Consider the following 16755-nt stretch of genomic DNA (forward strand, 5'->3'; position numbering starts at 1 on the left):
TGGGAAGACTTCCCTCTTTTCGGGATGGAATTAATTTAGCAATTTGTCCTATTTGAACCTCCAAATTATGGATGCTAGACGAGTGGTTTTTAATTAATTGATCGAATTTATTCTCGATTCGTTTAAAACCATCATCACGGCTATTTACTTTACCACCGATAGCGTCTATAAATTTGTCGATTTTAGAAGATAATGTGCTAATCGTGTCTTTTGACTGATTTTGATAATTATTAGGACGACTTTGATTAGCACTGGTATTATTATTATCTTTCCAACTAAAGTTAGGATTATTTCTCCATCCGGGATTATAAGTACTAGAATAAGGATTATTAGTTTGGTTTTGTCCTTGGACAAAGTTTACCTGTTCAACCTCATCCATACCTTCGTAATCCACATCCGTTTGGATTGGGTTACCATTAGTATCACACGGTGCCATAAACCTATCAATTTTGTGCGATAATGCAGAAAATTGGGCTTGTAACATCGCAACTAGATCGAGATTTACTATACCTTTAACTGGTGATGTGGTTGAGGATGATGGTTTCGCCACTGGTGTATGTCCACGTTCTACTGGCCACATACTACTGTTGATTGCCATTTCCTCTAAAAGTTCTCTTGCTTGGACGGATGTCTTCTTCATAAATAACCCTCCCGACATAGCATCTAACGAACCTCTGGTTGCAGGATTTATTCCGTTATAAAATGTTTGCATCAAAAGTTCATCGGGCAAATAGTGGTGTGGGCATAAATGTTGAAGTTCCTTAAAACGTTCCCATGCTTCATAAAGGGTTTCATTATCATATTGTGTAAAGATGTTAAATCTTTAATGACTCTTGCGGTTTTTGCTAAAGGGAATTTTTTTGATAAATATGCTTGGGCTAATTGGTCCCAAGTTGCGAATGTTGCGACTGGCATCGAAGTTAACCAAACTTTGGCTTTATCCTTCGAAGTGAAAGGAAAAAGGCGAAGTTTAATCGCTTCGGCAAGCACATCGGTCATTTTGAAAGTGTCACAAATTTTTAGGAAATTTGTCAAATGGGTATTTGGGTTTTCAACTCCGCTTGTGAGGGTCACTTGGTGGCCTTTACAGTCGGTCCCAAGCCTAGACAAAGGAGGAGGGTTGCGGTAGGTTTGTGGCGGCCAGCGTAAAACTTAGCCATATATTATGACATGAACCATAATATAAATATCGTTGGGGCATTCACTACTCAGCGATGTGCTACACTTTCTAGACCCGGGTGCAGTGATAAATGTGCAAGGGTTACTAGGTCGACGCCCCGAAGCGGCGCGCCACCCCAGGACCCGGGGGTGGTGTCAAATATGCAAGGGTTGCGGGTAAATAAGCTAGTCCACGATAATGGTAGGGGTAGGGGTAAGGGTAGTAGGTTACGCTTTGGGACATGGAACATAGGTTCTTTGACAGGAAGATTAGCTGAAATTGTAGATGTTATGAAGAGGAGGAGAATAAATATTATGTGCCTATAAGAAACCAAGTGGGTTGGAGCCAAGGCTAGAGAGATAGCTCCTTGGGGTTATAAGCTTTGGTACTCAGGAAAGGATAAGGGTAGCAATGGAGTAGGTATTCTTATTGATAGGGAGTATATTGATGATGTAGTAGCGGTGTCTAGGAAGAGCGATAGAATTATGAGTGTTAAGATAGTGATAGTGATGATGTTGTGAATGTCATTAGTGCATATGCGCCACAAATAGGATTAGATGTCTCTATAAGACAAGCTTTTTGGGAGGACTTAGAGGAAGTGGTGCAACAGGTTCCTAGGGATGAAAAAATGGTACTGGGGGTGATCTCAATGGACACGTGGGTTCTAGGCGAGATGGGTTTGAGAGTGTTCATAGAGGGTATGGTTTTGGAGATAAGAATGAACTAGGAAATGATATTTTGGAATTCGCATCAGCCTATGACTTGAGTATCATGAACACATGGTTTATGAAGAGAACATCCCACTTAGTGACTTATCAGAGTGGCGGTAATGCGAGCCAAATTGACTTCTTCTTAGTAAGGAGTGCTTGGAGAAAGAGTTATATTGATTGTAAGGTGATCCCTGGTGAGAGTACGACAACCCAACATAGAGTAGTGGTGCTTGATTTTCGAAGTAGGAAATGTATAAGAAAACAAACACCACAAGTAGAGACTAAGATTAAGTGGTGGAAATTGCAAGGGGAGAATCAACAAAAATTTGTGGATGAGATGACCAAAAAAGATGTTTGGACTTGTAATATGGATTTAGATATAGATTCGATATGGACTAAGATGGAGCATAGTATAAGGGAAGTAGCGAAGGAAGTTCTAGGGGAATCTAAAGGTAGCATGCCACCGGGTAAGGACACATCTTGGTGGACAGAAGAAGTACGACAAACAGTAAAGAGTAAGCGAGAATCCTATAAAATATTGGGGAAATGTAGGAGTGACGAGAACTATGAAAAATACAAAGAGGCTAAAAAGGAAGTAAAGAAGGTCATACGAGATGCTAGAGCAAAGGTGAATCGGGATCTGTATACAAGATTGGATACGAAAGAAGGGGAAAGAGACATATATAGAATTGCTCGAATGAGCGATAGGAAGACGCGAGACCTCGGAAAAGTTAAATGTGTGAAGGATGTGGACCAGAAAGTCCTAATTGGAGATAAGGATATCAAGGAACGATGGAGGTCCTATTTTGATGACTTATTTAATGGAGATTGCAGACAAGATGTTGGAGATATAAGTATCCATCACGATATGATAAATCATGAATGCCTGCGGAGAATTCAAAAGGGTGAAGTCAAAATGGCATTATGTAAGATGAAGTTGAAGAAAGCAGTACGACCTGATGGCATCCCTATTGAGATTCAGAGATGTTTGGGAGAAAGAAGAATCAAATGGTTGACGACGTTCTTAAAAAAAATTTGGAGAAACAATAAGATGCCATTAGAATGGAGGAAAAGTATCTTAATCCATTTTTATAAGAACAAAGGCGATGTCCAAGAGTGTGCCAGCTATCGGGGAATAAAATTAATGAGTCACACTATGAAACTTTGGGAGCGAGTGATCGAACAAAGGCTAAGGAGGACGGTGAAGATCTCAGAAAACCAGTTTGGCTTTATGCCGGGAAGATCAACTATGGAAGAAATCCATTTAATGAGACAATTAATGGAGCACTATCGAAATAAGAAGAAAGACTTGCATATGGTTTTCATTGACTTGGAGAAAGCATATGATAAGGTACCAAGGGAAGTACTTTGGTGGGCCTTGATAAGGAAAGGCATTTCGCGGAAATATATTGACATCATAAAGGACATGCATGAGGGAGCATGCATGAGTGTACGTACTAGTGTTGGGAAGACTGAAGAGTTTCCTATTACGATTGGAGTGCATCAAGGTTCCGTACTAAGCCCATTTCTTTTTGCCATTGTTATGGATGAACTAACAAGTTCACTTCAAGATGGTATACCATGGTGCATGCTGTTTGCAGATGATATTGTGTTGGTTGATGAGACTAAAGAAGGAGTGGAGAGGAAGTTGGAACTATGGAGACAAACTCTAGAATCTAGAGGCTTTAAGTTGAGTCGAAGTAAGACAGAATATTTGGAGTGTAAGTTTAGCGGCCATAGGAGTAGGGAGGCAGGGACAATCACCCTAGATGGGAGAGTTGTTCAGGCCTCAAATTGCTTCCGGTATTTAGGATCTATTATCCAAACGGATGGAGAAGTAGATGGAGATGTTGCTCATAGGATTAAAGCTGGTTGGTCGAAGTGGAAGAGTGCTACGGGTTTCCTTTGTGACCCCGACATGCCTAATAGATTGAAGGGAAAATTCTACCGGACGGCAATTAGACCAGCATTGTTATATGGTACGGAGTGTTGGGCAGTGAAACACTGCCACATCCATAAGATGTCGGTGACGGAGATGCGTATGTTGAAATGGATGTGTGGTCATACGAGAAAGGATCGGGTGAGTAATGAAATAATTAGGACAAAAGTAGGGGTCACATCTATTGAGAATAAAATGAGAGAAAACCGACTAAGGTGGTTTGGCCATGTGAGACGTAGAGCGCTTGATGCGCCGGTTAGGAGAACCGAAGAGTGGCAAAGGGATGTAGTGGTAAGAGGTAGGGTAAGACCTAAGCAAACTTGGAGGAGGGTGATCGAGAGTGATATGAGTTTACTAGGAATTGAGGAAAATATGGTAGTGGATAGGACGGAGTGGAGGGAGCGAATTTGTGTCACTGACACGACTTGATTTCACGGTTTTATATGATGGTTCATGTTAGCCGACCCCGAATCATTTCGGGTCTAAGGCTTTGTTGTTGTTGTTGTTGGTTTTGTTGGTATTTGGGTTTTCGTTAGGTAGTCCATAAAACGTTACATTGTTTTGCAACATATTAAGCAAAGCAGGCTTAATCTCAAATTGGTGTGCGTTTATCTGGGGTCTAACTATACTATTTGTTACACTAGCCACTCCTGGCCTAGCGTCACTACGCCAAAACCCTCTTCAGGTGACGGTTAAAAACCGTCGTCCCGCGAGATATAAATCTGTCACGGGGCTCGCTGCCGTCTATTGCACCTTCAGACGACGGTCAGGTTCTGTCATGTTTCTTCATCACACATGACATTAGCCTATTTTCTTACTGTCATTTTACCCTTGTTACGATGCAGCTTATTTATTAATGTCGTCACCTTTAATGTCATCAAATGACATTTTTACAATTAAAACCGTGAGGTTAGCGTGTGGGAAATTGACATATTTAATTTGAGATGATAGTTCGTATAATAATTTCTGCCGTTATAGCCTGTTTAGATGGCACACGTCTTAATCAATCATGTCAAAGGATTTTTTTTTCATGTGACAGAAACATTAATTTTAATGTATTTTTTATTGCTGTTTAGATGACATTTTTAAAAATTAAAATGTCACTTTATGCCTTCTTCTTCGTTTGAATTTCTAGTTTTTATACCTGAATACAGAAACATTCTAAAATATGAAAATTAAATTCTGTATATCAATGGTTTTAATTTTATTGGAGACCAATACTCATAATATGTTTACATTTGTGCCTAACGTCAATCCATATCTTGAATAACCAATACATTTCTGAATTAAAACACAAAAAAAATAACCAATCTTCCATAAGTCAATCCATATCTTGGAGTAATAATTAGGCCTATAATCCCAAAGCTCTTGGTATCTGCAAAAGCCAAACAGGGCATTAATATTACACACAACCCTAAACTCATTAGTAATTACGTGACCCTTCCCCTTTTACGGCTTTTCACTTACCACAATCATATCACTATAAATATATGCATCATAATTCAGAATCATACCTTCAACAACCAGAAAACTTACCAACAATGGATCCCCTTGTTGAAACTCCAGGAGACATAATTTCTGACTTGAATAAGTTGTACATGGAGAACCTAGAGTGGCTTCTGGCCATCAATTGTACGTATGTCAATCCATAGTTGTTCTATAACCCTTCATGGTTTCTTCTGTGTATTTCTAACGATTCTTCTTGGATGATAACGTACAAGTCCTCTCGATGGTAACTTCTTCAAATGGTCGATCAGGATGAAAGGCCCCCAATACAACCCATATGAAAGGGGTGTATTTGAAATCAGAATCAGCTACCATCCGGATTTCCCAAACATGAGCATGAAGATTGACATTACAAAGGCTTTTGACACTCTTGACTGGAACATTTTATTAGCGCTTCTCGAGGCGTTCAGGTTTTCTTTACAGTTCCGTTATTGGATCTTGAATATCCTTTCTTTAGCTCGCATCTCGATCATGACTACTACTGGTATAAGTGGTTATTTTGCTTGTTCTGGGGGGGTAAGACAGGGTGACCGTCTCTTCGCAATACTATTTAGCATCACCGAAGATTTCTTAAGCAGGATGATCACTAAGTTGGTTGACAATGGCTAGTTAACTCCATCCTTCTACTCGAGTTCTTGTAGCATGCCTACTCAATTGTTGTATGCTAACGACATCCTTCTGTTCTGTAAGGCTTCAGTTACTAATGTGCAGGTTCTAGAATCGGTTTTTAAGCTTTATGGTATTCTATCGGGACATAGGGTGAGCTGGTAGAAAGAAGAACTTTTCTTCGACAAACATATTACTTCGTGCCGCTAGTGTATGTTAGATGCGGTCACTGGGATTCGGATTGGCAAGCTTACTTTTTGATATTTGGGAGTACCATTATTTGTAGGGGCTCCCAGGGCAATGTATCTTCAAGCCATGTCAGACAATATTATCGGGAAATTCTCCAGTTGGAAGGGTAGCATGCTGTCTATGGCAGGACGTCCGACACTCGTAAAAGCGGTAATAACAGGCTCTCTTACTCATTCTTTTATGATATATAAATGGTCCGCTAACTTACTTAAGAGATTAACTCACTGCATCAAAAATTATGTTTGGTCTGGTTCAATGATTAGGAGGAAGCTAGTGGCTCCGACTCAGAACTCTTGTACGAAAACGATGAAAGAAGGGGGGCATGGTATTAAAACGCTTGGTTTGTGGAATCTCGCATTGATAGGGAAACTAGATTGGGGAGTTCTGGTAGATGCATCCTTTTGCTTTGAGGTCCTTCGATCATGTTCTCTAAACCAGGCTGGGCTACCACGGCATATCCCTGCATTCTCATCGGTTTGGAGCTCCATGAAACGCCCTTACCAGTTGCTTCATCAATCTTGTTGCCTAACGACTCTCCAAAATTGATGAATGACAACACCATTTAAAATAAGTTTTAGATCAAAGAAAAACTTGTTAAGTGTTAACAACTCCAGCCAAATGTTTCATGATAATTGACAGGGGTTTATATGGAACTCTTCCAGTACATTCGCGATAGGATCTGACAGTAAGAAGTGTTGGTCCCGTGTAACGTGACAATATTAGTTCCAGGGGGGGTTAGGAACTATTTAAAAATTTTCACGTATGGCTGACTATTAATTTTTAACTTAGACTTTCTCGAAGTCTTTTAGCACGGTGAAACTGAGTAAGTTTTAGATACAAGCTTAGTCAACAGGCGACTAAGTCTATATCTATCCTTGAGTCAGGAGATAGCACTTGAGTCTATTCCTGAACTCAGCTTCTCAGTTCACTCAACTCAGCTTATGTTCTTTTTAGCGTTTAACTAGGCAATGTTATAGCAAGCAATAATTTAAGGAGATAAGGGTTAGAAAGATATTACTCAGCAGATGTATCCTGGTTCGGCCTTTCTGCCTACATCTAGTCCCCGGAATTCCTTCCGAGCTTTTCAGAATCCTCTACTATGCTCTTTAATGGTAGAGCACAAACCTTTTACAATAGAAAGCTGAGTATACAAGAGTACCTTCCTCTATTTCTCTACTCACTCCTATTTCTACCGCTGAGTACTATGACCGAGTACTCAGCTTCTCTTTTCTATACTTTTAGAAATGATAAGTGTTTGTTTGTCCTAAACAACAATTGCTAAGACACTTTAGATGATTTAGATCACTCTAGACTTTTACACAGGATTGGAATTGGTGTAAGATTTGCTTTGCTTTTCTCACAGAACTTCGAATAACAATTTGGTCAGCGTTTCAACTTGATTGAAGATCTGCATCGAATGAAGCGTTTGAGTGGCCTATTTATAGTGACACTTGATGCACCGGTAATTTCAAATTTCGAAATAACAGTTGGGGGGAAACGGCTTCCTGTCGCTTTCACTCAGTACGTGTTCAGCGTCCTTGGCCAATCATATTCTTGTATCTTCTGTCTTCGGCAGTGCTCAGCAGCTTTTCGTCAGGTAAGACAGGATGTCTCCACATTTATGGCAAAGTCTTCCACACAGCTTTCTGCGTCTTCTGAACATTACCCAAAGTAGAAATACTTTGTCTTCAAGTTTATTCAGGTCAGTAGCTGTCCTGACTTCTTTGTCGCTCAACTCAGCAGCTTCGTCTTGAAACTTTTGATCGAAGGCTTCTAGATCCTTCTCATTGATGGGCTTTGCGTTTTGTTTAGTATGTGCTGCGTTTTGATCTTGGGCCGTGTGGCTTTAATTCGTTGACTTGAACTTGACTTTCTCTTGTGGGCCTTTGGGCCTTACAACTTAATGTCTTATAGATTAAATAACTCAACATTGAATAGACACATTAGTATGATTAAATCAAAGAATTTAAATTTAATGCGTTGGAATATTTTTATCATGAGGATTTAATTCTTGTTAAATAATTTTGTCAAATCAAAATCATGTGGAAAGGTGTTTCAACAAGAAGGTCATGCCATATGACCGATCTCGGTAATAAACTCTAAATTAATCTTCATGATCTTTTTAGAGGCTATTGTTCATGTGTTGTTCAGGTCCGGGAAGATGCATCTCCAGATCCCTAGGGAAGGGAAAACTTAAACGGATTGATTCATTAATCAGGAGGCTCTTAGGCTCAAGTCCTGATTCCAAGCCATTTCGCTTCTTTTCGACCATCACTTTCTTCCTCTTACTGGTTTCCCCTTTATTATGTTTCTTAGGAGAAATGTTCTCAGTGTCACCGAAAGAAGACGAACATACACCAATTGTTTTAATCAAAATTGCATTCTCATCTTTAAAACTTAGACCCTAGTTGAAAGTTTTTTGGTCTAACCATTTTATATCCTAGACCGACATCACAAACCAATCCAGATTTGATCTACAAAGGTCTCTTTTGAGAGACAACTCACACTAATATTTTAATCACAACAACATTCCTATCATCAATATTCGAATCCAAATTAAATGATTAACATGATACAATAAATATTATAACTACCTAGACGACGTAATTTATGGTGTTTCTTAGGAGGAATGTTTCTCAGTGTCACCGAAAGAAGACGAATACACACCGAGTATCTTAATCACAATTGCATTCCCATCTCTAAAATTCAATCCTAAGTTGAACGTTTTTTAGCCTAACCATTTGGTATCCTAAGCAGACAGTCCAAACTAATTCAGATCCAAACCAGAAATGTCTCTTTCGAAAGACAAAACTCTCGTACCAAACATTTTAATCAGAGATGCATCCCCATCTTCAGAATTCGAAGCCGCATTAAGTAATTAAGTTGATCCAGTAAATACCGCAACCACCTATAACACGTGATTAATGGTCGAACCCTAATCGGACGGTTAAGTTAATCTAATACTTTAGTCACCTAGATACATAGGAAGAGATAGAGTAGGGGAAGAATGCAAAATAGGGTTTCCATATTTTCTTCTTCTTTCTTCTCTATTTCCATAGTTTTCTTTTATTAAAAAGAAAGAATAAATTATTATAATATTAATATAATATAATTATATTGCGTAAGCCCTAATTTCAGTTTTTGTATTTTTGTATTTTGTTTGATAGTGTTTTCAATTATTCGTTTTGCATGGGGTATTGCTAAATACCGCCCTTAATTTCCGTTTCACCGCACTGTTTTGACCATTTTACCCTTGCCACTTTTTTTCCCCCTAAAACCTTAAAAACTCTCTCTAGTTTTCTCTCCCGAGCACAAATCCCGGATTTGAAAAAAATGGATCAAAACATTCCCGAAGACAATGAGTTCGAACACGAGGTAATATTACGAGAATTAAAAACGTTATTAATCATTTTTTTATTTTTTTTTATTCGAATTTTGCCTGGGTGGGTGGCGATTACCACCCGTTCCTTAGGCCGATCGGATGAACTACCCGATCGGCCTAAGGAACGGGTGGTAATCGCCACCCGCTCCACCCATAGAACGGGTGGTACGCGCCACCCGTTCCACCTTTGGAACGGGCAGTATGCGCTGCCCGTTTCCACCTATGGTGGAACGGGTAGCCTGCCCGTTCAGGCAAAAGTGGGCAGAAATTGCCCCGAACTAATTTCGAACGGGAGAAATAGGTCTGAAGTATTTTTTTTTTGTAATTTTAATGTAAATTTTTCGTATATTCAGGTACCGATAGAAGATTGGAACCCCGATAACATTGATTATAGTTCGCGTTTTATAACGGATACCGTTTTCCCCTCCAGTCAGGATGCTATTGATTGGGCAAAAAAGATAGCTATTCAAAATGGGTTTGAGCTTGTAATATCTTCGCACAAAAATGGGGGTAAACAGAAGTTGTTGCGCTGTTCACGGGGTGAACGATATAGAGGTGTTGTGAAAAATGATGAAGATCCTGCAATTAGGAAAAGTAAAACTAAAGCGTGCCGATGTAAATTTCAGATTAAAGCCTATGAACATGCAGACCTTTCAGGATGGGGGATAAAGGCTAAGGCTGGGTTAACTGGAATGCATAACCATACAATGCGTATGTATCCAGAGGGAAGTCGGCAAATGAGCGGACTCAGTATCGCATCTAAACAAATTGTGCGTGATATGTCTTCAGCTCAAGCAAAGCCTTGTGCTATTTTAGCAGCAGTTAAAGAAAAACACCCATAGGACAACTCAGTAATTAAACACATATATAATTACAGGGACAAAATGAGGAGGGACGCGTTTGAAGGTAGAGACCTGGCTAGTCAATTCTACCATATTGCTGTGGAGAACAAATATGTCAATTACACACAGGCTGATTCAGGTGTGATAACGCATGTGTTCATGGCACATCCAGAGTCAGTTGATATTTTCAGGACTTACCACTGGTACATCGGCATTGATTCAACGTACAAAACAAACAAGTACAAAATGCCGTTTTTTGAGATTGTTGGGATGACGCCATGCAATAATAACTTCAAGATAGCGTATGCTATTGTTAAAGACGAGACCGAAGGGAGCTATCGTTGGATTTTGCAAAAGGCTGAAGATTTTGCTTGGGGATGATCTTAACCCGACCGTTGTTGTTAGTGAGAGGGAGCTTGGGTTATTAAAGCCGATACAAGAAGTTTTTCCACAAGCAGCGCACTTGCTATGCACTTGGCATATTAATAAGGATGTGGAAGATCGTGTGTATAGAATCATTGGAGATAAAGGCCTTGCCTCTAAATTCAAGAATGGCAAATGGAGAACAATATTAGAATCATTAACCATTGAGGGGTACGAGACCAATCTTATGATGATGAAGGAAAAGATGAGCAGGTTCAAAGGAGTTATCTCGTATGTTGAGGAGACGTGGTTGGTGCATAAGGAGAAGTTTGTTGTTGCTTGGACAAAGGAGTTCCTACATTTTGGTAACACAACTACTTGTCGAGTGGAGAGCGAACATGCTAGTCTAAAGCAATGGCTCAATACGGCAACTGGGTCCCTCGACACGGTATGGCAGAAGGTTCACAAGCAGATTGAATCACAAGCAACCAATATAAGGTATTTGCAATTTCTTCTACTGCGATTTTGGAATTTGCATTTAGGGTTGTATCATTTCACTAACTAATAATAATTTTGTCTTCGTATCAGGTACATGCTTGAACAGTCGCGGCTTCGTCAATCAGTCACTTTCACCGGACGCCCATTAAGCCAACTTGTATTCAAAGTCTCTCATTATTGTCTGCAGTTGTTGAATCAAGAGTTAGAGCGTATGAGAGGGTTGAGCCATGAAGTGTACGTGCGTTACGGTTGTGTATTAAGAACATCGCATAAGATACCATGTGCATGTGAACTGAAACGAGCTTGTGATCTGGAACAAATGATCAGTTCTGAGAGTGTTCACGTGTTTTGGAGAACACTTTTAATCAATCATGGTCACACTGATGAAAATGACGGGCGTAATGATCTGAACGAGGAGCAGCGATATTTTAAGTCCTTAGTGGACCAAGTCTCTAAAGCCGACCCATCCGTAATGCGTAATATTTCAATGTTTATCCATGATCAACTACACCCTGATCAAGCTCAGTACACCGAACCCGATGTCAAAATTAACGTGCGGGGGCGACCTAAGGTGAGCAAATCCACAAAACGTATGCCGAGTGCTTGGGAATATAATGAAACTCGTCGTGGACGGGCTCGTTCTACTAGTTCATCTAGGAGTCGTGGTAGAAGTGGCAGAATTAGCTCGTCATCCTCGGTACATAATGCTGCCTCATCAGGTAAATTATATCTGATAAACCTAACTTTTTTTTATAACTGTTTTGCAATATAGAGTTGTTTTACACTAATATATATGAATGCAGATGGAAAAACGTATCATGGTTCTGAATTCGTACATTCCGATAAAATAATTGGCATAATTAAACCATACGTCGAATCATACTACGACGTTGTAGGTGATGGAAATTGTGGTTTCCGTACGGTAGCAACTTACATTTTTGGTGACGAAGAAGCGTGGAAGACAGTTAGGCATCACATTCGAAATGAAGTAATTGCTAACCGTTGTTTGTATCAAAGAGTGTTTGTTGATACTGTTGATGCAGCTCTTCGTAGAGTAAGTTGGGACGGTGCAGGTTGTACGCCGGATTATTGGATGATCGTTTGGGATGACTTGTGGCCGGTTGCTACCATGTACAATTCTGCTATCATGTTATTTGGCTTCTCAGGTGGGGACACATTAGCGTTGTGTGGTACTATCTTACCATTGTATGCCGCATCGACTGCTACAAGACCATCACGTGAGATTTGTATAGCTCATTTAGGGAATCACTGCCAGCACTACATACGTTTAAATTTATCGCCTAACTTTCCGGTGCCCCCTATAGTACACAGGTGAATTGTGATGAATTTTGTGTGGTTCTGTAATGTTACAGGTGAATATTGATGAATTTTGCTACTTCAGTTATCCACATTCCAACGTCTATATTCCAACGTCTATATTCCAACGGCTATATTCCAACGTCTATATTCCAACGTCTATATTCCAACGGCTATATTCTCCATCTATAAAATTAAACAATGTTGCTACTTCAGTTATCCACATTTACTCTTTACATTACGATCAACGAAAACTCTCAAACATAAATGGCTTCATCTGATTTTACCAACGAGTTCCCTAATTTTCCTCCCGAGAAAAGCATAGTTTCAACTTTGAATAAGTCTGATTGCACGACGAAGATGCTTGATTATCAATACTACGCAATCCGTGTATATGGAGAGACATTTGTGAGTCCAACAATGTCCATCCTGAATTTCCATTTATGTTTTGCTTCAAGCTTCCTTCTGCTGGTGAGTTTCCAATATACTCACTACACATGCTGTCGTTCTTATGTTATATGTATTACATGCCTTTTGAATTTGCTCTAGAGGAATGGTTGAACAATTTGAATGAAGGAAATATTCCTAGTCATATTCAAACATTTCTGAAGTGGTTTATGCCTATTGATGACTGGAAAGCTATGTTCGCCAGACTATTGCGTGATAATCAGAGGGGAATCATCCCTAAAAAAAATTTCAACTCCATCATCTTTTTAAGATGGACAGAGTCTGAAATTTCTCATGAGGTTCATCGAACTTATCCTTACTCGATCGTGAAAAATTGGGATCGCTATAAATTAGAGGTTCGAGTACTACAGAGTATCAGCGCTTCAAAGAACGATTACCTGCCAGGACGAGCTTGGCCAAGAAATAGAGGAAATGCTCCATGGAACATTTTTCCTGTGGAATATGAGACGAATATTGCAGAGGAGAAAGAGATATACCTTGCAATACAGTCAGGTGTACCAGCGACATCTTCACCAAACATTCAGGTGTACGAAGAAGATAGTGACTAATGTCTTTTTTTTTCCGGTTTATGTCGTTGTAATGTCTTTTTTCAGTTTATGTCGTTCTAATGTATTTTTACAGTTTATGCAGTTTATGTCGTTCTAATGTATTCTTAAATTTGCAATAATAACAAAACATACCACAAAAAAGTACTAAAATATCAATCCACCAAATTCTGTCAAAATAGTACTAAAATACTACAAAATACAGTCATAACTCACTTGGCCAAATGCCAAGCATCCATAATCTCCTCTAACGACTGCCTATATACAATCGCAGCATCCTCGTCCAGATGACTCATGTGATCCAGCACAGTTTCACCCCAGCCAGATAATCGACTAACCCACTGTAAAAAAGTAAGGAACAAAAAACAAGGTTAATATCATTTCACATTTCAATAAATATCATTTCACATTACTAGACCAGTCAAGAAAACCAAAAATAACTTACAATCTCACTGTTCGAGCGAGTATAAACAGCCGGTCCGGGTGCAACAATCTCCGGAAGTAGACGAGGGTGTGAGTGACGGGTGTACCAATGCATGTACTGATCCTCACAATCTGATGGAGTATGTGCTGGAGTGAATACAGACAGTATAAGGACAGACGACTGGGGAAAAGAGTCCCAAATACCCTGCACCATCACAGCTGGCACCTCTACACGATACTTCAAACTGGTCCACGGGCGAACAGCCTTAGAAGGCTGCAATATCGGTCTAGGAATGGTCTGCACATGTCCAAGCTGTCGAAGGCATCGCCCCGGCATGTACGGCTCGATCACATCCCGATACCGTATCCATCCAGAATATAGAGTCCTCGGGGTCTCAGTAATGGCATCAGGGCCATACGGCATCCACATGACCTACAGATGTATAAAATTACATTAACACATACAAGTAATACACAAATTTGTTTTAATTGAATAGTATTTATAATTATAAAGCAAGTATACCTCATCTGCTGTCAACACATCAAGCCGGGCACGAAATGCTCTCAGCCGCTCATCGCTCTTCTCCATCGATATAGATGGCCACAACGAAGCCCTAGGAAGATCCGGGTCAACTGTAACTGCCTCTCGATGTGGCCTGAAGCAAGGAAAATACTCGTAAATCCAAGACTGGAGCAATGTCATACAACCCGTCATCTGCCCGCAATCTCCTCTGGTAGCAATACCAAGATGACGGTATAGATATGCTAGTGCAGCTGATCCCCAAGAAAGTCCAACGGCTCCAGCCGCCGAGTCCTGCACCTCTAACAGACAAGAAGGTCGGATGCAGTCACCACTCTTGTCTACGAACAAGGTGGAACCGAGCATCAGCCACGTCCAAGCTATAGCCTGGGTCTCAGGAATCCGATCACCTCCACAGCGCTCCATGACGGAAGCGGCTCATATACCACCAGAAGCATAATGACGGGCATCTAACTCAACCCGAGTCACCCCAAACAAATCCATCACACACTCCTTAAGCTCATCAACAGTCGCATCAGCAGTCACCATGGCACCATCTACGGGGATGCGCAATATCTCCCACACATCATGCATCAAAATGGTCATCTCGCCAAATGGCAAGTGAAATGATGACGTGTCTAGCTGCCACCGCTCAACAAATGCCATGAGCAGTGCAGCATCTATGTGACTGTGCATAATACCAGGTAAATGGAACAAGCCAGATGACTCGATACGCGACTGAATCGTCCGGGAAGAACCACTGTACCATAATCTCAGCTTCGTGCAATACCCTGATCTGGTATGACACCTAAGGACGCCCCTGTCCTGACCGGCCCATATAGCACATGCAATATGTCCCAAAAAGCTCAGGATCACAGCACCATCAAATGGACCCCCGGGGACGGGGTCCTTCACAACCCAGTCATCCTCTACACTCCTCGATCGCTTGCTGCTACCTGAAATTACAGCAAACGGTAGACATTAATTTTTTAGTATATTTTTCAATAATCACGATTAACACAAATACAAATAAACACATTTTTTAATTTCTCTTACCAGAAGAAGATGTTGCGGTAGAAGAAAATCGTCCGTCTCGACCCCTCGTCACAACGCCACGATCTATGGGGATAGTATCAGCACTAGGACGATGCATAGAAGCATCCCCGTCCATGTCTATACCAGCCGCCTCATCCCGTCCCTCAGCACGCTCCGCCTGTGCAGCATGTGCCCTCCGGGCTTCCGCCATAAACCGCTGCTGCTCCTCCCGGTCCCGCCGAGCAGATGCAGTAACAGGACGTGAAGACGTGCGTCTAGGGTCAGCTCCCTCCTTATCCTGTAATATTATTTATTTATAAGGTATATTCAATTTAACATAATTTTTTTTTTCTATACGTTCGGATTTGCCTACGCCCGGTCCGTGCAATTTTTTTTAAAAAAAATTCAAAATTTGCCCCTTTTTGGCCTGGGCGGGTGGTTTACACCACCTGCCCTAAGGGCCAAACGGGTGGCGCATGCACCCCACCATAAGGTGGAGCGCATGCGTTGTACGCGTTCCACCTTAAGTGGAACGCGTACGTCGAGCGATCCACCCTAAGGTGGATCGCATGCGCCGCGCGCTCCGCCTTACGGTGGAGCGCGTGCGTCGTGCGATCCACCTTAGGGTGGATCGTTCGACACGCTGCATCTCCACCTACGGTGGAACGCATAGTTCATGCGTTCCACCGTAGGTGGAGATGGATTCCGGCGCCCGTCTAGGCGAAATTCTGGGATTTTAATCCCGAATTTCGGCCCGATTACTCACGATTTTGATAATTTTTTTTATGGAAATATTTACCGTAATACCCATGTATCCTTTGCCGATGCCTCCTCTTCGTGCCATCTCATTTTTGGTCGGTTTTTTTTAGAATGGAAAAGCCGTTGAGAGGATTTGGAATTTCAAAACTTATGTTTGAAATAATGAGAAGGGCAAAAAGGTCAATACAGGGCGGTGAACTGGAATTTTAGTGCGGTATATAGTCGCCCACTTTTGCATGCCCTTTCAAAATAGCCGTGTGGCAGAAGATTATCTTTTTTTATTTTACTTTTTCATTTTTTCTGACTTCTCTTTTTTATTTATTTTTTATTAATTAAATAAATTTATACCGACTAATTTGTAGAATAAAGATTGTAGTTTTTTATTTATTTAAACAAGTATTAGTATTGTGCTTATTTGTCATCATTTCTAAAAT

At 40.7% G+C, this 16755-nt stretch overlaps 1 protein-coding gene and 1 non-coding gene across 2 annotated transcripts; one reads left to right on the plus strand and one right to left on the minus strand.

Annotated features, from left to right (window-relative positions):
- Positions 1-728: 728 nt before the first annotated feature.
- Positions 729-834, plus strand: LOC136231436 (small nucleolar RNA R71). The gene has a single exon (XR_010689821.1). It is a non-coding gene; the product is annotated as a small nucleolar RNA R71 (small nucleolar RNA).
- Positions 835-14965: 14131 nt separating this feature from the next.
- LOC136229655 (uncharacterized) lies at positions 14966-16406 on the minus strand. The gene is made up of 4 exons (XM_066018571.1): positions 16362-16406; positions 15584-15860; positions 15139-15483; positions 14966-15084 (listed from the first exon to the last, which is right to left on the minus strand). The coding sequence occupies exons 1-4, from the start codon at positions 16404-16406 to the stop codon at positions 14966-14968; spliced, it is 786 nt and encodes a 261-aa protein (XP_065874643.1).
- Between the last annotated feature and the right edge of the window lie 349 nt (positions 16407-16755).

This window comes from Euphorbia lathyris, chromosome 5 (assembly GCF_963576675.1).
Source record: "Euphorbia lathyris chromosome 5, ddEupLath1.1, whole genome shotgun sequence".
NCBI lineage: Eukaryota > Viridiplantae > Streptophyta > Magnoliopsida > Malpighiales > Euphorbiaceae > Euphorbia > Euphorbia lathyris.